At 40.2% G+C, this 17,837-nt stretch overlaps 5 protein-coding genes across 8 annotated transcripts; all 5 read right to left on the bottom strand.

Moving 5' to 3' along the window:
• Positions 1–84: 84 nt before the first annotated feature.
• On the bottom strand, positions 85–2,154 carry LOC130691655 (uncharacterized). Its single transcript, XM_057514638.2, has 4 exons — positions 2,001–2,154; positions 1,693–1,910; positions 604–1,597; positions 85–525 (listed from the first exon to the last, which is right to left on the bottom strand). Exons 1-4 carry the CDS (start codon positions 2,019–2,021, stop codon positions 340–342), a joined length of 1,419 nt encoding a protein of 472 aa, XP_057370621.1. The 5' UTR covers positions 2,022–2,154; the 3' UTR covers positions 85–339.
• A 982-nt stretch (positions 2,155–3,136) lies between these two features.
• LOC130691644 (uncharacterized) lies at positions 3,137–7,736 on the bottom strand. Of its 3 annotated transcripts, none has more exons than XM_057514614.2 (8): positions 7,493–7,736; positions 6,281–6,944; positions 5,867–6,207; positions 5,567–5,793; positions 5,137–5,459; positions 4,828–4,959; positions 4,641–4,707; positions 3,137–4,538 (listed from the first exon to the last, which is right to left on the bottom strand). In XM_057514614.2, the coding sequence occupies exons 2-8, from the start codon at positions 6,941–6,943 to the stop codon at positions 3,394–3,396; spliced, it is 2,898 nt and encodes a 965-aa protein (XP_057370597.1). In that variant the 5' UTR covers position 6,944; positions 7,493–7,736; the 3' UTR covers positions 3,137–3,393. The 3 variants fall into 3 exon arrangements, with proteins under 3 accessions (XP_057370597.1, XP_057370599.1, XP_057370600.1); XM_057514616.2 differs by having other exon boundaries at positions 3,137–4,535; XM_057514617.2 differs by having other exon boundaries at positions 3,137–4,526.
• Positions 7,737–8,069: 333 nt separating this feature from the next.
• LOC130691656 (uncharacterized) lies at positions 8,070–9,955 on the bottom strand. The gene is made up of 4 exons (XM_057514639.1): positions 9,719–9,955; positions 9,423–9,628; positions 8,350–9,328; positions 8,070–8,271 (listed from the first exon to the last, which is right to left on the bottom strand). The coding sequence occupies exons 1-4, from the start codon at positions 9,737–9,739 to the stop codon at positions 8,086–8,088; spliced, it is 1,392 nt and encodes a 463-aa protein (XP_057370622.1). The 5' UTR covers positions 9,740–9,955; the 3' UTR covers positions 8,070–8,085.
• A 745-nt stretch (positions 9,956–10,700) lies between these two features.
• On the bottom strand, positions 10,701–12,230 carry LOC130691076 (putative gustatory receptor 28a). Its single transcript, XM_057513980.1, has 6 exons — positions 11,778–12,230; positions 11,480–11,712; positions 11,145–11,421; positions 11,009–11,083; positions 10,843–10,932; positions 10,701–10,748 (listed from the first exon to the last, which is right to left on the bottom strand). Exons 1-6 carry the CDS (start codon positions 12,228–12,230, stop codon positions 10,701–10,703), a joined length of 1,176 nt encoding a protein of 391 aa, XP_057369963.1.
• A 4,310-nt stretch (positions 12,231–16,540) lies between these two features.
• On the bottom strand, positions 16,541–17,731 carry LOC130691075 (uncharacterized). Of its 2 annotated transcripts, XM_059494285.1 has the most exons (4): positions 17,421–17,731; positions 17,112–17,180; positions 16,946–17,045; positions 16,541–16,880 (listed from the first exon to the last, which is right to left on the bottom strand). In XM_059494285.1, exons 1-4 carry the CDS (start codon positions 17,575–17,577, stop codon positions 16,604–16,606), a joined length of 603 nt encoding a protein of 200 aa, XP_059350268.1. In that variant the 5' UTR covers positions 17,578–17,731; the 3' UTR covers positions 16,541–16,603. The 2 variants fall into 2 exon arrangements, with proteins under 2 accessions (XP_059350268.1, XP_057369962.2); XM_057513979.2 differs by having other exon boundaries at positions 16,544–16,880; positions 16,946–17,180.
• Positions 17,732–17,837: the final 106 nt, after the last annotated feature.

Raw genomic sequence — 17,837 nt, 5'->3', positions numbered from 1 at the left:
CTAATCATAATTTTGATGAGTGTGCTTATCGAATGGCTCAGCCGTTGTACGTGTTGCTCGACGTATAGCCTAGATAGCAACGTGGACGTTGCAACTCGATGTATTTTGTCTCACATATTTACTTGACAAAGACTCCTTTTTAATCTGTTGCAACTTGCGCTATGGCGACTGATAACGAAGCTCGTTTTACACAAGTGCTCTGAATTTTTAAAAACGTGGGTTTAACTTAGGCACTTGGAAAATCTTTTTGAAAAAAGGCGGTCAGATAAAACATAATTTCTTTGCCAATTAAGGGCAAACAGGGTTTCAGGATAGAAAACCAGTCATTTCTTGGCATGCCTATTGATGCACAATTACGTCTTTAAGGTTTGTCCAAGTGTAGACAATAAGTTCGGGGAAATGTATGTTCCAGAACAAACAAAACTTAAGACGAGCATCCATATCATTATCTGCTGCAAAGCTTAGATTTTCCAAATTTCTTTTGGCATCAGGTCCACATGGTGTTGCTTCATTCCAATGACAACTCTGCCGCACAAAACACCGTGAGGGTTGATTAGGCAAAGTCTAGCACAGGTTCTTAGAATATGAAATTGCATTTCAAACCTTGTTCCGTATTTGGGTCAGAAGTCCGCAAAAATTTGTGATAGATGTCTGGCCGGTCCTTGTAGGCGTTTCATGTAAATAGTTGAAAATGTCTTTATGGTTGTTTTCAAGTTTTGTCAAAATGATATGATCCAGCATCCATGGTTGATGAACTTGGCTTTGCTGGATAGAAGCTGATGAATTTTTTTTAAATCCAATTTTTCCACTTGCTTTTGTCTGCCGTTGCGGAAAAACACCGAATAAGTTTTCTTTCGTTTTATTTTTTGCTTCCTTTAAGTAGTTTGATGAATTTTCGATGAACCTCAGAACTCCTGAAGTCTTCCAGAAAAAGGGATGTTCCATAAGCTTTTCAGACGATTTTTTGTCATATGACTTTGTTTCGCGAATGAGCTCGGTTAGCATAGCATATGTATGATCCTTGGCCAGCTTGTTGACCCATAAACGATATTTGCATTGCGTCTCTTCGCAGTTTTCGTTTTCGTCGGCACAAAAACATTTTCTATCCAAGGCATCTAGTGCAAATATGCCCTCTTTAATTTGGTTCTGTATGCATTGGTAGTTTTCCCGTTCGACCGGATCAAGAGTGCTAGTTCTTTGAAAAGGATGAACGCCAGATGATTGGATGAAAAACATCAACATGGTTACGGAAACTAGATCTTTCTGGATGGCAATTTCGTCCGCAGATTTGTTCAATAAGTCCGATTCTTTTATTCCAGACCACAAATTAACGTACTCTGTGTCCAGACCGTGAAAGGGATTTGCCTTTTCGGAAAGTTGAAGTTTTACTTTCCACGGACTGTTACAAGTCTTGATGAAAATGTTACGAGGATGAAGTTGGCCATTGTAATAAAACCCTCGTTGATGCAGCCAGGCTACCGAATCCACCAATTGGCAGCAAATCTCCTGCAGTATGGTCCATCGAAAGTTGCTGTTCATTGCATGTTTCCGGATATAAGTGTCCAATGTATCATTACACGTTTCGAGATATACGTGCCTTAGTGAAGAAAAAAAAATCATTCCAAATAATATTTGTAATTCATATGCGATATCAAATTGTGTCTGAGTTGCTCGGAGATGTGAGGCTCTTACCTGAAATTCATTGAAGGAACGTAATCGAAAAAGTAACCTTGGCAGTTGTTTTCGTTCTGAAGTATTTCGAAAATTAGCTGTCGTTTTTTTTCTTCGCTCGAACGAGATGACTTAATTTTTATTATGTCTGACTTGACGTGTTTTTGGATTGCAATTGACATGCCTTGAAAATTAGTGTTCTCTTCATTATTGCAAGTTAGTGCTGGATAATCCAACCTCTGTAGTTCGGTGAAACCCGGCAAGACAACAACCATAAAGGTTAGTTACATGGATCGTACAAAATCAATTTAAAATGAATACAATCTCACCGTTTGTACGATGTTCGACATTGTCTTTTTCTGCCAATCAACGATGGCTAAATTATTAAGAAAATGATCTTGTACTTATACGTGCATAGGTATAGGATGTAAAACGGCTATATTTCTTATAAGACACTGTGATGTTTGCTACTCCCGATCGAAACTTGAAGTCGACGCCATTTCCCTGCCCCTTGTTAGTATTCTATCTTTAAGATTACGTTGGCTGCTGATAACATTGCTCTGACGTTTCGGGATGTAACTAAAAGTTTGCTCGCTGAAATAGAACTCTAGTGACTGATAAGTGTGCGCGGTACTAACTGAACAACGATTACGTGCATGCGGAACCGCAATAACTTTACATTCAACAATTTCGTTGGGAAAATCATACAGTTGTCTAAAAAAACGGGAAAGAAAAAGTCAATGACGAACCGCCTGCCTACAATTGAGGTACAATGGGAAGAGTAAGAAAATAGCCAGTGAAATCTAGCTCAGCCTCCTTCGCTTTAGTCTTTCCATGTTCCTCCCTTACGTGCCAACTTCCATATTCTATATCAAGGTAGCACTATTCAAAACAAAAAAAGAAGTAAGGGCACCAAAATCAGGTCTTACCGCATAGGGGAATAGGTAACCTTTTTCGGAGCCACATTCGGAGCTATTGGATAGCAGGTCGCAGCAAGCCAGATCTTAAAAGCACCAAACGTCGTAATCAATACAGTTCACAGCTTAAGAATCAAGAAGTCAAACAAGACGCCGATTAATGTGGTAGTTGAAAACTAAGCTGCAACGAACATCCAATTCATGTTTGCCACGCTGAAGGGGTTGTAAATCACCAATTCTCATGGAACGAATGCCCTTTCCTGTTACTTCTATTGCTAACTTGGTAGCCGCCGTTCCTAGCGAGGCTAACGCCGTCAAGGCCAGCATGACAGCCCGCCCAGTCCGGATGAAGCGTAAAAATATTCTGCAGCACACAAACGGAGAGTTTCAGACCTGCTGTCGTGCACACCCACTACTTACAGTAGTTATCCCATATTTGGCTTTGTATTATTTAATACAGAGAACTATTAAGTTAAGCATCGTATGGATATGTGTGTTTAATACCGATTTCATCGGACAGTAATTGAGTAGCTTATACCTGTTTATTTGCATAGAGAAATTATTAAGGGATTTTAAAAATCAGATGACTGTCTTTGCAGCCTACAAAGCCCATTACAAAGACACATGTGATTGAAATTATGATCAGTGTAGTGCTGGATCAGCACAGTGTCTAAAAACTCTAATACAATTCTTGTTGTTCATAAGCAACGTTTATGTTTATCGAGTAGCTTACTTCATGCCAGTGTCGGTCTTTGTTAAATTTTGTTTTCAACTCGGAATATACTGTCTTCTCAGCTGGACTTAGCTACGCGCCCAGTGGCATCATCCCAGAAAAGTCTTCCTCGTTGCTGCTTTTCTCGATGAATTTGATGAAGTCCTCTTTGTTACTGCATCTCGCATAATCAATTGGAATTGAACCAAAGTCGTCATCAGCTTCGATATCCGCGCCCTTAGCAATCAGGAGCTTGACGACTTCTCGTGCACCATGATCTGCTGCAACGCGTCCTTCCATTTTTCCGACCGCGTTCAATATTGCAAGATGAAGCGGAGTTCTGCCCCCCCCATCAACAGCATTCACGTCTGCTTTCAAGTCGATAAGTAACTTCACCATTTGTAAACAGATTTGACAGGTCGGGGTGAGAACAGCAGCTACGTGCAATGGAGTGTCGCCTTGATAGGTCACTAAATTTGGGTTAGCACCTTTCCTGAGCAGCAGTTCCATCATTTGGGGCGATTTATTTTTCACGGAAAGATGCAGTACAGGGATAGAAATAGCATTTTTCCCCGGTTCGGTAACGTTAGGGTTTGCTCCATTGTCGAGCAGCAGATGCGCCATTTGTATCAAGTTGTGGAACACGGCAATATGTAAAGGACTTTTGCCGAAATCATCAACTGCATTAACATTTTTCTGACAACCGTTTTCTAGAAGAAGCTTCGCCACATTTACCGAATTTTTTACCACAGCAATGTGAAGGACAGTTTGCCCAAAGGCATCCACTTTATTTGTGTCAGCGCCCATTTTCATCAGCAGCTCGCTAATCAAAACTGAGTTGCTGAGTGCGGCACAGAAAAGAGGTGTTGTTAATTCTTTGTTGTTGCACAAGTCAATAGTAGCTTTGTTCTCGATTAGTAATTCGGCAATCTTAAACGAGCTATTGAGAGCAGCAACGTGCAAAGGTACGAATCCATTTTTATCTGCGATGTTTGGGTTGCAATCCAATTCCAGCAGTTTCTTGGCCGAGTCGTAGAAGTGATCAGAATGGCAAGCAAGGTGCATGGCTGTTCTTCCTGAAGAATCACTAGCGGGATGCTGAAGAATCAATAGCGGGATGCCGGGAGCGGGATGCTTCGTGACTTGTTCAGGCGCTTCAGAATCTTCCGTAGCTTGTGCCCATTTCTTAAAATAGTTTTCGAGATAGTTTTGGATACCATGAGGCCCTTGATTTTCTACTTCATTTGACGTTTGAAATGATTAAAATAAAAATATGTGCAAAATAATGTATTGGTTACATTTATTTTTAAATTTAGAAATAAAACGCTGCAAATGGTTACCTGCATACTGTTCTTTGCTTAGCAATGCAATCTGCCTGTTTATATTTTCTTGCGTTCCAGCCGAAAGCTAAAGAAAAATAATAATCGCTGGACTGAGGAAGTGTGGCGATGAATGCAAAGATGCAGGTTGATAAATGATATTCGTACCCATGAGGTAGTTAAGGCAATACAAACAACGGAAACCTACCTTTTCCCTTGTAGGAAAATTGTAGAATGGGTAATAGAAATTTGGAAAAGCAGATTTTTGGGTTTCTTGCCCTTTTAGCCACCTGTCTATCTCAGACGATGTTTGCACTTTCGTCGCGGAGTCAGAAGCAGGCTGCATAAAGATAATTGCATGAACGTATGCATACATAAACACGCAACACCATTTTTCCTGTCGTACGGCAATTCAAATGACAGTTGACCGATCCAGAGAAAAAAATAACTGGGTTTTCTTTGAAATAATTGTAATAGCTATGCAATGGGTAGTTCAGAAATTGGTGAAAATACTTACACGTTTAGAATTGGGCTCATTTTCGTAATGATGACGTACGCTTGCCGTGCACGAATTTCCATCGATATTAGGATTTGGTTGGCCGCCGATATGACGTTTCCGACGAAAGTAATCGGTTTCCTTGGGTGACCAGAAGAACGGGTGGTAGAAGATTGCTACCGATGGGGGAACACATTCATCCCTAATATCTTTCATCGACTGGATAAGATGAAGGCTGCTTGGTGGCACGTCTTTCGTTCGTCGCAATAAATCAGCAAAAATTTGGCCCAGTTTTCGAATGTCATTTTGCATCGTGGAAGATGAATTCTCTGTACAGTCTTTTTCTGCAAACGCAAATGAGGTCACGGTTAATAGTGAATTGAAATATCGGAATCCAGTGTGCCAACAATGTGATTCAAGTGCTTGTAAAACAGCAGATAATGTAACTTGCCATCAGTCAGAAATTTACAGATCTTCGCAGTAACAGCATTGTTGCTGTTGGTTATAGCAATTTGGCTCGATGTAAGGTTTCCGTGAATGAGTTCGTTAGAATGATAGTACACGAGACCTAACGTGATTTGAATTAAAATTTCCTTTGCTTCATTTAAGGTAAGTTGGCTGTTTTTCTCCATCCAAGTTTTGAGTACTTCATCGAACGGCTCACAAGCCAACACCAAACTAGAAAAACCAAAAGATTGTGTAATCGCAATTTCATATAGAGAGGCAGTGATGTGAAATGAAATGAAAATACTTTTTGTCAGAGTTTTCGCGAAGGTAAAAATATTGCAACAAATTTGGATGATTCAAGCAGCTCAGACGTGTCATTAATGATATAGAATCATCGGTGTGGCGGATCACCGGAAATTGCATAACGTGGACAGGATACGCCCCGAATCGCCCGTGACGCCTCTCGATCCCGATATCTGGCAGGACACCAGCAAAGCAATCATTTGCTATTAGCACATTGCCGAGAGTTTCTGGGCATGAACTTTTGATTTCTTCTAGGATGGCGTCAGGATTCTCGTTAAAGTAAACAGTTGATAGCAAGTCCGGAAACAGTTGACAGGCATTTAAGGCCGTTTCTTTCTTTTCCTTTATGTCACAGTAAAATGTTACTATTATTGATTTTCAATTTGGCAGACACAATATAAGAGCAGTCACGTACCTTGATATCCATCAAGATACTCAAAATACTTTTTGTAATAAAATTTTCTCGAACCATGTGAAAGTTAGTGGCACGCAACTCGAATGAAAATAGAAATGTGTCTTTCCATATCTGATACCTTTCACTATTCTCGTCCAGATTGTCACCTAATGACACCAGGTAACTTTCCGCCCGGTCTTCTTTCCAAAGGTAGGGGTGGTTCAGCAGATCCGATGAACTGGGCCGTTTTGTGCTATCACGGCAAATCATCCTAGCTATGAGTTGTTTTAAAGGCCCATCTCGACATGCTGTCAAGTCATACAGATTGTTAGCGATTAACAGCGTGCGATGGCCTTTCTTCCCGAACGGGTGTTGACCACCAGTGATCACGTAGTAAAAGTAGCATCCTAAAGAAAATATGTCCCCTGACTTCAAATCTTTTTCTTCTGCACGCCGCCATTCATTTGAACATTCGGATTGAAGTTCAGACACGTCTGGTGTGATGTCGCAAACCTCTCCCCCAGTGAGGTGAGGAATGAAAGATGACGGGATTGGTTGATCATACTCTTTTCCTTGAGAATGTACGTCAGCCAACAGTTCCGTCAATTGTCTGATCTTTTCAACTGCATTCCGATTTCGAGTTCTTCTCTCATCCGAATTGAACTCAACGTCTAATATGGTCATCCTACAAAGCGTAAAGGCAGATAGCAGAAAAAACAAATGCTTTTTTTTAGAATTAAATTATTAATTATTGTGTCACGCAGGCCATAAAGAGAAGCAGTTTATGTTAAATCTCTCTTCCCTTTCACGTGACTTCGTAAAGTCACCGTAGTAGCAAAATTAGTCTGAATATTGCAATTGATTTTCATGGTTTCAATGCAAAACTGAAATTCTGTTGATGCGTATACTACGTGAGTTGGCCTAAAACCGGCGTTTTTAGTCCCACCCTTATCCTCTCAAAGTGATTGTGGTACGGCGTGTAAGTCTATCAGTTTATCCGCACAGACATCGGGCCTCTTGTGATACGACTGAAAACCCAACAAGGCATTGGAAGATGTGGCAGGATGGGTAAGCCTCCATACTTTTTTTTATTGCTAAAAGATAACGCCTACCCTAAGTATCGTCTGGGAAATGTATTCTAATGGAATGCGTGCGCTAACGTCCAAAACAATATTTAATACAACGACACGACAACAACATTCTCCGACAAATAAAAATAAGAAAGAAACTTACTTTACAATGAAAATTTAGCTTCAGATTTCTTGGTGAATGAATTAACTTGGGATTTTGGGAATAGTTAAATTCAACACTCTCTGAAAGGCCTGTGCATAAGGTTGTCAATGTTTCGGCAATTTCATGCAAAGGTCGCTCAATAAGCGTTGAAGCTAACTATTCAAAAGATCCACGCAGACGTAACTGCCTGTACAAAGATAGGTTGGCGTGTGCATAGCCAACTGCAATTGTAATGAGAAATTTTTTTAAACCACTCTTCCAGAATGGCGGTGTGGACTTCTAAAACGAACGAAACCCGGCTTACAGTCGCTATCAGCGTTGCTATCAAAGGATCGATAACAACGTGAACATCACAACTCGATCTATTTTATCCCACGCGTTTACTGGTTTTTAAAGAGGTCATCCGTTGCAACTTGCGCTATGGCGACTGATAAAGAATTTTGTTTTACACAAGCGCTCTGAATTTTTAACAACGGGGGATTCTGGGCACCTGAAAAATCTTTTTGAAAAGATAATCATATAAATCTACCTTTTCCATCAATTAAAAGCGAACAGGTTTCAGGATAGAAAAACTGTGTCATTTCTTGACATGTTTATTGACTCGCAACTACATCTTTTAGGTTTTTCCATGTGTAGAGAATAAGTTTGGGGAAATGTATGTTCCAGAACAAACAATACTTATGCTGAACATCCATATTACTATCTGCTCCAAACGTGATTCTCTCCAAATCTTCTCTGGCTCTAGTTCCACATGCAGTCGTCTCATTCCAGTGAGAACTCTGTCATGCAAATAACGTGAATGTCGATTAGACAATGTACAAGATAAATGATTTAACATCCGAAATTGCATTTCAAACCTTGTTTCGTATTTGGTTGAGAAGTTCGTAATAAATTGTGATACACGGTAAAAATTTCTTAGGAGGTTTTTCATGTAAATACTCGAAAATGTTTTTATAGTTCGTTTTAATTTTCGTCAAAAGGTCACTATCAAGTCGCCACGGTATAACCTCTTCCATTGCCCTTGTGGCAGCTGATGGACCGCTTGGCAACTGACGCTGTCCCCGTTTGTTCGACTGACTTGGCGAAAAATAACCAAATTTGTTTTCTTTTTCTTTATCTTGTGCCTCTTTCAAGTAGTTTGATGATTGCTCGATGAACCTCAGAACTCCGGAAGTCTTCCAGAAAAAGGGATGCTCCATAAATTCTCGTAACGATTCTCTGGTATATGAACTTGTTTTGTTATGAAAGACTTCGGTTAGCTTACTATGCGTACAATCCTTGGCCAGCATATTGACCCAAAAACGATATTTGCATTGCGGATTTTCGCAGTTGTCGCTTTGGCTTTGACAAAAGCATTTTCTATCCAAGGCAACTAAACTGAATGTGTGCCTTTCAATTTGTTCCTTTACGCCTTGGTGCTTTTTCGGCTGTGGCGGATCAACAGGGGTAGTTATTTGAAAAGGATGAGCGCCGGCTGACTGGATAAAAAACAATAGGATGATTACGGAAGCTAGGTCTCTCTGGATGGCAGTTCCGTCCCTCGTGGGTGCCAAATCCTGATCCGGATTGATTTCCGACCACAAATTGATGTACTCTTGGTCCAAATTGTGAAAAGGATTTTCGGAAACTATAAGCTTTACTTTCCACTGACTGTGAAAAGTCTTGATGAAAATGTTTCCAGGATGAAGTTTACTATTGCGGTAAATGCTCCGTTCATGTAGCCATGACACGCAATCCACCAATTGGTAGCAAATGTCTTGCAGGAAGTTGTTTTCCTTTGCATGTTTCAGGATATAAGTGTCCAATTGATCATTAAACGTCTCTGGATATAAGCATCTAATGGAAAGAAAAAGTAACATTTAAAATAATTTTGCATTTCATAGATTATATCAACTTGTGCATGAGTTGCTTGGGGCAGAAAGACTCTTACTTGAAATCTATGCTAGAGACGTGCGTGATAAAGTAGCCACAGCATTTGGTTTCGTTCAGAAGCTTTTCGGTAATTTGTTTTTCCTCGTTGCTGAGGGACGAGGCTTCTGTATCGCCAATTGGCGAATTGACCTGCTCTAGGATTGAACAAGCAATCCAGATATTGTTCTCTCCATTATTGCAAGTTAGCGCTGGATAATTCAAAGTCTGTAGCTCAGTGAAACCCGGCAAGACAACAACCATAAAAGTTAAGTTACGTGGATCGTACAAAACCAGCTTAAATGAATACAATCTCACCGTTTGTATGATGTTCGGCATTGCCTTTTTCTGTTAATCAACGAATGCTGAAGCATTAAAAAAATGATCTTGCACTTAAACGCATAGATGTAGGATATAAAACAGCCAAGAAACTGTGGTGTTCGCTATTCTCGAACGAAACTTCTAGTCGACGCCATTTCCTTGACCGTTGCCGGTATTCTATCTGCAAGATTCCGTTGGCTGCTGATAACACTGCTTGAATCTTTCAAGATATAAACAGAGGTTTGCCCGCTGAAACAAAACTATAGTGACTGATAAGTGTTGGCGGTTTTGTTCCCAGCCGCCTTCGTCTAAGGTTTTCCATGTTCTCCCCATACATATCAACTTCCATATTCTATATCAAGATAACAATATTCAAACAAAAAGGTAAGGGTACCAAAAAACAGGTCTTACCGCAGGGGGAGAGGAAACCTTTTTCAGACCCACATTCAAGGCTATCGGATAGCAGGTTGCAGCAAGTCATATCTTAAGAGCAGCAAACGTCGTAATCAATACATTTCACAGATTAAGAAGTACCAGATAAGCTAATCGAAGCGAACAAGTCACGCGGGCGAATGGAGGGGACTTGAAGTAAGAAAAATCTGATAGGCTGGCAGATTACCAAGTGCATTAGATGCATCAGCTCAGGAATGATTGAAAGAGCTAGAATGCACGAAGCTAGCGTGATACGCTACGAATGCATAAATAATATGGATCTCGATAAAGTTTTAGGGCCATTTATTTGCTTATTAATAAAAGACATCTTAATTGTTGCTGACAATCCAAACAAAGTGCGTCCTAGAGCTTTACAATTTGCAAACTTAGGAGCCATTGGGTACATGCAGCGTTCCATCGAAGTTGTAGAAGGGTTTTGGGTGGGTCTGATACGATGTGTATGAAGTACAAGGAGATGGAGCAGTTCTTGTGTTGGGTAAGCCAGATTAACTCGTCTTTGACTAAGACACAACTTTTTTAAAATTTGCTAATTCTGAATAAGAATAACCAGGTAAGTCACGGCCGCGCCCATTAGCTGAAAATTCAGATACATGAGGTACAATAACTTAATTGATGAAATATGGATATCCAAACATCAGCCAAATGATTTAGAAGAAGTGTAAACTTACTGCTGGGATAAGATGAGTACCGACATTAAACAGCCCAAAAGCCGACAAGCGGACGCGATTTTCGTCAATTTGCATTAGGATAGTTGCAACCTAAAACGTAAGTAATCGTCATTAAAGCAGGCCAATTTATTAATGCAGAAAGTTTATATTGTAATTGAAAGCGGACTGAAATATTTTCATCTAATGTTTGGTAAAATCCGGAACAGGACGTGACAATTACTCTTTCATGGAGAAGATTAACCTAATGACCAAAATTTAGCGTGATTATATTGTTATTCGTATCAATTATTTAATAGCTTAACCTGTTTGGCAGGTATATCGGCGGCAGTAAGAACTACCAATATTCGGGCCCAGTCCACTACGAATTGGAAAGGAAACATCAACCAGTAATTTCCCAAAACAACGTTTGGATGAATAATAATTTGTATCTGGGCATAAGCCATACTGACAACAAAGATAAATTTCGTAGTCACAATGTAAAAAACAGGGAACGCGAAAATATCGTTCAGCTCCGAAGTGGCTCGACAAAGATAATCGAATATCAGGACATTTTGTTTCAGCCATTGCATTCTTCTTGTCCTGAAAATCATAAAGATTTACTTCAAGTCAAAACACGGAATTCTAAATATAATGACACCTTTCGCTTGGAGTCCGATTAAATTCGCCACTGTTCTCAATGGGTTCCCACAAGACGAGCCGCATGTAATGGCCAATAATGTAATAAGACAGGTGAATCAAAAGGAATGTACTGTCAAACATGACGCTGTTTAATGCCACAATTGAAAGGAAAGCTGCAACGAACATCCAGTTCATATCTGCCACACTGAACGAGCTGTAAACTGGCACCATAACAACCAGCACACCTATACCCTGAAATGTAAGCAAAGAGGTTTTTAAAAACCTATATTTCGAAATCATCTTCCATGTTTGCTAACTATTGTAACAATGAAAATGAAGCTGATAATAAATATTTTCGTAATTGAGCTCTTGTGCCTCACAACAAATTCTTCTCCGAAAAGCCTTTCCACTTCTTGCACGGTATTCACTACGTTTCGAAGCCGACGATAATGGAACACGATCCAGCGAGTTGTGAACATTTGCAATATGTAGAAAGGCCAGTTGACGGCAAATAAAATGGTAGCCGTGATTGGCATGTTTTGGTCACTTGTCAAGTTGCCTATTTGCTCCATAGATGAATATATGATGCCGACGCTAACGGTCACTTGCAAACTGATGACCATCAAGAACCACCAGGTGATCGCATGCCTGAAAGAGAAGCTGAATTTCGCAAATTTCTTTGTAGTTAAGTTTTCTTCAATTGTATAAGGAAACATTCCGCAAGCTTGACAAAGGCTGACGAATGGACGTAACTGATCAAACACAGACATGGTGAGGAAGTGGTGTTAGCCGAGCGTGTACTGCCCGTCCTGAAGACAAATGAAATCTATTTATTCCTGTGCTAAACGTGTCCGTCGGTAGCCATAGAAATATGGCTTACAATGCAACAGAAGGCTATACAAATGTGTCATTCTGTTTGTTGTTCCGCGTTTTTATTGATTGAAAATCATCAATATTGTTGAAATTAAGGAAGTGAAAAAAATGGATGGCGCGTGTGGTTCGATTTAAACTGCAATTGTTTCCAATGTCGGTAGTTGCGTGAGCGCTTTACCGTCAAATTCACTCAAATGAAAATTGGACGTGCACGCACATACCAGCGCCAATTCCTGACTAACTCCAAGGTGTTCACCTGAGTATACCATGCAGAGGGTAGAAAGATGAGTTCGGGGCGTTCTTGATAATTCAAGGTTCTAGGTAAAGTAAGGATTCGAAAACCATCATAGGCTGCCACGAAATGGATAGGACCAGGAGCCATCACGCTGTCGGCGTTGCGGTGTTAATATTAAAATAATGAATTAATCCAGAATCACAACGTTATGGATACAACGCTATTCATGGAAATAACAAAAAAAACAGGGGGTTAGTTACCATAGTGTATGCTAAAAGACGGAAACCACCTTTTCCAAATAAATAAAAAATTAAATGGATAATAACAAAGATTGGAACCAGTGGAATCAGCACGGCAGCTGTAAACTATACCAGAACACCATACTTCATTCACTTGCCATATACATTACATAAGCTGCCTATCTGAATGGGTGACACCCAAAGCAAAATTTGATTTGAATGTACGGTCCTGGCACAGTGGTTATCACCCACGCTTTATATTCTGTCGGTCCCGGGTACAAGTCCCGCAACATCCAGTTTCCAAGCCCTCCATGCAGTTTGTTATCGCTGCTTCCATTGCCAATTTAAATTTTTCTGGTAACTTGTTTGGCTTTGACGGGCACTGGTTAATTGCTTTAAAAATGTGTTCGTTTTAATACTGTTCTAAAATAAATAAAATGGGTTATTTTATTTTTTTTATTTACATTTATAAAAATAATTAAAAAAATGTTGAAGCAATGGCGAACACGGACAGTTGACGTATGATCTCAGTGCTATACCACAGCGCCATACCACAGCGCGACACCACTATTAGTCACATATTATATAGCTCCGGTATTAGAACGAAGGTCGATGAAAAATAAATTTGGTTGAGATGTGCGGTCCTGGCACAGTGGTTACCACCTTCGCTTCGCATTCTGAAGGCCCCGGGTTCAAGTCCCGACACCGCCAATTTCCCTCCCTCCCTCCCTTCCCCTCCAATTCTTCATTGAAGATACGCAAGATATTTCATCTCATCGGATTACGCAAGCTTCTACAACGGATCAAGACGCAAGATTCTACGCCTTCAAGAAAGAAAAAAAGAAGAGAGAAAACAAGAAGAAAGAAAAAAAAGAAGAGAAAAAACAAGAAGAAAGAAAAGAAAAGAGAAAAAAAGAAGAGCCATGCCTACTATTATAAAGGGGCTAAATGGCACACCAAAAAAAAGCCTTGCCAGGCTAAAAATGGCAAAAAAAAGCCTTGCCAGGCTAAAAATGGCAAAAATAGCCTTGCCAGGCTAAAAATCGATCTGTAGTACTGTTCACTACCTTGAAGATCGAACCACAAGCTGAAAGGTAGAGAAGAGGTGATCGTTGAACGTAGGCTGTTCGTTAGCCTCCCCACGGCCTGAAAGACGGCTCGTGGATGCAGACGCTTATGATCGGGATATGTGACCCTCTTCGAAACCCGTAAGTTTTTGTTTTCCTTACTGTACTAGCAGGCCGGTAGTCATACATATAACAAGGTGCATATAACAAGAGTAATGAATCTCACTACGGGTCCATAAGGACTATCAGTTTCACGTTGCAAGTTATAGTTTAAAAGCTTATACAATAATCGAACAGTTTACGTATCAAGAATGTTCCAGATAAGCTATTCCAAGCGAATGAGTCAGGCTTTTAGGACAACGGGTGATGCTCGAAGTAAGAAAGAAGCGTGATCAAAATCTCGGGATTCCACTCTGTACCACTCCTGATGTGTAATCACTGACGTCAATAAAAAAAAAGGCTGAGTCGGCAACTGCCTCGTGATCAACATTAGTTGATCACTGCCATAGAAGGTTACAGATTCCGTTCCATTTCCTGTTCCTAGTGTGAGCTAAATGTTTACTTATAGTGCTCTTGTTTGCACATCGTGATGACGTCATTGTTGCTATTATTTGACGTTGGCGATACGTAGCGAGGTTGAATCTCATTACCGACGAGATCTGGGCATCTAGTTCCGTCAACGAAATCATTTCATTTAACGTTTGGACTTGTCAGGAATTTCGTGTGGAAATGGAAGACATTTCCTTTGGATAGACCCTAATTTTCAGGTGCATCGGAAATTAAGCAACCTTACGAATAAGTCGTCTTTATCAGGCGGCTTTTGTCTTGCGACCTTTAACAAAATATTCCTAGATACTCCCCCGTTGTCTCTTCCGCTTTAAGGTCCATCGTTTTACTCATCGTCACGCATAGGAAATCCGAGGATTATAGTCCAGTTCTACATTCTTTTTTAGTCGTTTTCGACGTAGTATTGTCGATTCATCCTACGTCAGAACGGCACTTAGAAGTTGGTATTGCATGGTGTAACAATCCCAACCTGCCCGAAACATTGAATGAACAGGAAAGATAAGTAAGCAAGGAATGTAAGCATGAACATACGCTTTTTCAAATAGGCAATTTTAAGGACTATGCGTCGTCAGGTCCATGCTGTTATCGCTTGGACGGTGGCTAGTCTCAGCCTCGTTTGTGTGAGAGGTATAGTCGTGGACGTCGAGCGATGCTGTTGCACCAGATTTCAGTCGGCTTCATCGGCACACGGATGCTCCACCGGGCTCGTCTTCGTTCAGTTTCCGGTCCTACTAAGAACTTGGAATTGTGATCCTATTAGCCAGCTGCCCTGTATCGACTACAAAGTTTAAAAGAATCCACATCCCGAGCAACAGAGAATGTTGCTCGACTTAGACAACGTGAAAGGCAAATGCTTGGCATTTGGTGTGGTCGTTTTCATAGGTAAATATGCGCTTGATATTGCTAATGTAACCTGCTAAATGTTACCCAAAGCAGATCGAAATTTGTAATTTTTAAAGTGTTGTGTCATTGCAAATTTCTTTTTCCTTGATAGTTAGGCTATGAGTGTCCGGAAGAGCATTAAGTCAAGGGATAGGTTCCATCTATATACCTTTGAATAATGAATGCATTTTCATTTAATCGTTATACATCAGATTTGTTCTTATAAGCTTTGCTTATATTTACCTCTAACTGTAGTCAATTAGATCATCTTGTACGAATGCGGTTCCGGAATGTTTTCATTTTATTTTCTTGCGGGTTCGCTAGCCTCAGCCATTTGGACTATACAGAACGTCGAAGCTGATTCATTGTTCGTTTCGTTTTTGTGAACCGTGTAACCGACCGTTCTATTTATTTACACCAGGCGAAAAGCACTGCGTTCAATGTTTATTCTTATACCGCAAATAAGTAAACACGCCCACGCAACATAGCCATGACAACATTAGATGTTCTAAATTACAGTTAAACTAGGAAATCCTTCGTTTTCCCTTAAACATCCTGCAACCAGCTGCGACTTAATGCCAGTTACATTCTTATGCAGAAGGACAGACAAAACAAATACTAAACAGCTCATTCTTTCAATTTGTACATTGTATTTGCAGTGCTTGTTATAGTCATCATTACGGGATTGACTAGCCCGAACCATTCGGCCAAATGGGAGGCATCATTCAATTCGTCCGAGATCGCCGGTAATGGAACGCAAGAGGAATACTTGATGCTGGGCGCCATCGGCCAGTACGCTTCAAATCGTAATACGATTGGCGTCGATAAAACGGGCCACATCAAAACGAAATGGTATGCCCATACAACAAAGAACATTTTTTAAAAAAATTTTTTTTTTGAAAATTTTGAATAGCAACAAGGGTGAACGTTGATGCCTTTTTATCTTGCAGGGGTGTAGGTTGACGTGGTACGAGACGTGCGGCTAGCAGCCTTTGTTATCGCTAAACAAGCGCACTTGGAATGTAGATTTGTAAAGATGTCTAATATCACGCACTGTCGTATTTTAAAAAAAAAAACTGATAACCGGTGCCTATTTTTACCCATCTTGCGCTGACTATTTATTAAAAAAAAAAAAACTTTTAGAATCTCAACTTGTTTGCTTCATCTATGCATTCGTAATTTTGACACCGTTTTATTCAACCTTTGTATTACACTGCTTTGAGACAATATTAGGTCACACTTAAAAAAAATTCATTCTCTTCGACATTGGTATGGGACGACTATTTTGGGTGATGTATTTCAGCATAAACTGTTTGTAGCTGGTCTTCATGAACGGTATATTTAACTTTGGTGTCTATTTTTTTGTCATGACCAACCTTCCCGGTTTCCACTTCGGTGTAAATGGCCTCGCTGTTTACTTTAATCGGTATGATATTGACATAATTAGAATTTTCTTCGTTACTTTGGTAACAGTTTGTTTGCGCTTCCATTATGGGAGCCAATGAACGTTGACTAACGCAGTCGGCATTATCACGGTATCTCTTACCAAATATGACTCTTTGAGAACAAAAAAATTCAAAATGAATAATCAACGGAAGTAGGGCCGGTTAACATCAGCATACCTGTTCTGATAGCAAACACCAAGAAGAAGGGCAATCAAGACAAATGCCACCGCGCCGCAAATGCCGGTGATTATGTAAGGTTGCGTTGTTTGTTGCGGGTCTGTAAAGTCAATAAAGTCGAACTCGTTATGGCCGAACGTGAACGAAGTTTCTGTTGTGAAAATACTAGTTGTCTTTGCGGTTGCGTGCTCCTCCGTGCTTGTGGGGGTTATGTCTAGAGGCTGGTCTGGAGATCCTTTTTTTTATAAACATATTAGTTTTTGCATCATTCCGTAAAATCATTTCTATTCCAACTAACATGCTTCTATAAATATTTGTAATTTGGGAATACATTTAGATCTTGGGCCGAATTGGGGTTAATGAAGATTAATCCATAAGCAAGAAATGTTCTAATCGGCTAGGATTTGCCCATCACATCGAGCAGATTTAAGTATAACTACCCATAAATGAGTAAAATTGAGGACACTGTTTTTACCGCAAAACAATTCTTGGGCATTCCAGCTTATCCATTTCCAATAGGTGATACGACGAGAGGAGGGATTCCACCATGTCCATTGATTGTTTCTTTCTTCTATAGCAGTACAACGCCAAGTTTGTTGGACTTTATCGATGCCCACAGATTTAGGGTACATGCACTTGTATGTGGCTATTGTGCCCTCTGAATAATAACGTACTGTGTGCGCATTGCTGTCCGCGATGCTGACATTTTGGCTGTCGATTTGGACAAAAATATTTGGACCGATTGGGACAGGCGGCCACAAACAATGCCGCTTCCTCTGCTCTGTAATCCAATGTATACGATAAAGATTTTCGTTTCATGTGATCTTGCCAAATAAAAATTCAAATGATAACTTGCCGCATTTTGGGGGCTGTCTTGTAACACCACTGTCAT

This window comes from Daphnia carinata, chromosome 1 (genome assembly GCF_022539665.2).
Source record: "Daphnia carinata strain CSIRO-1 chromosome 1, CSIRO_AGI_Dcar_HiC_V3, whole genome shotgun sequence".
Taxonomy (NCBI): domain Eukaryota; kingdom Metazoa; phylum Arthropoda; class Branchiopoda; order Diplostraca; family Daphniidae; genus Daphnia; species Daphnia carinata.
This window is presented reverse-complemented; position numbering and strand designations above follow the sequence as displayed.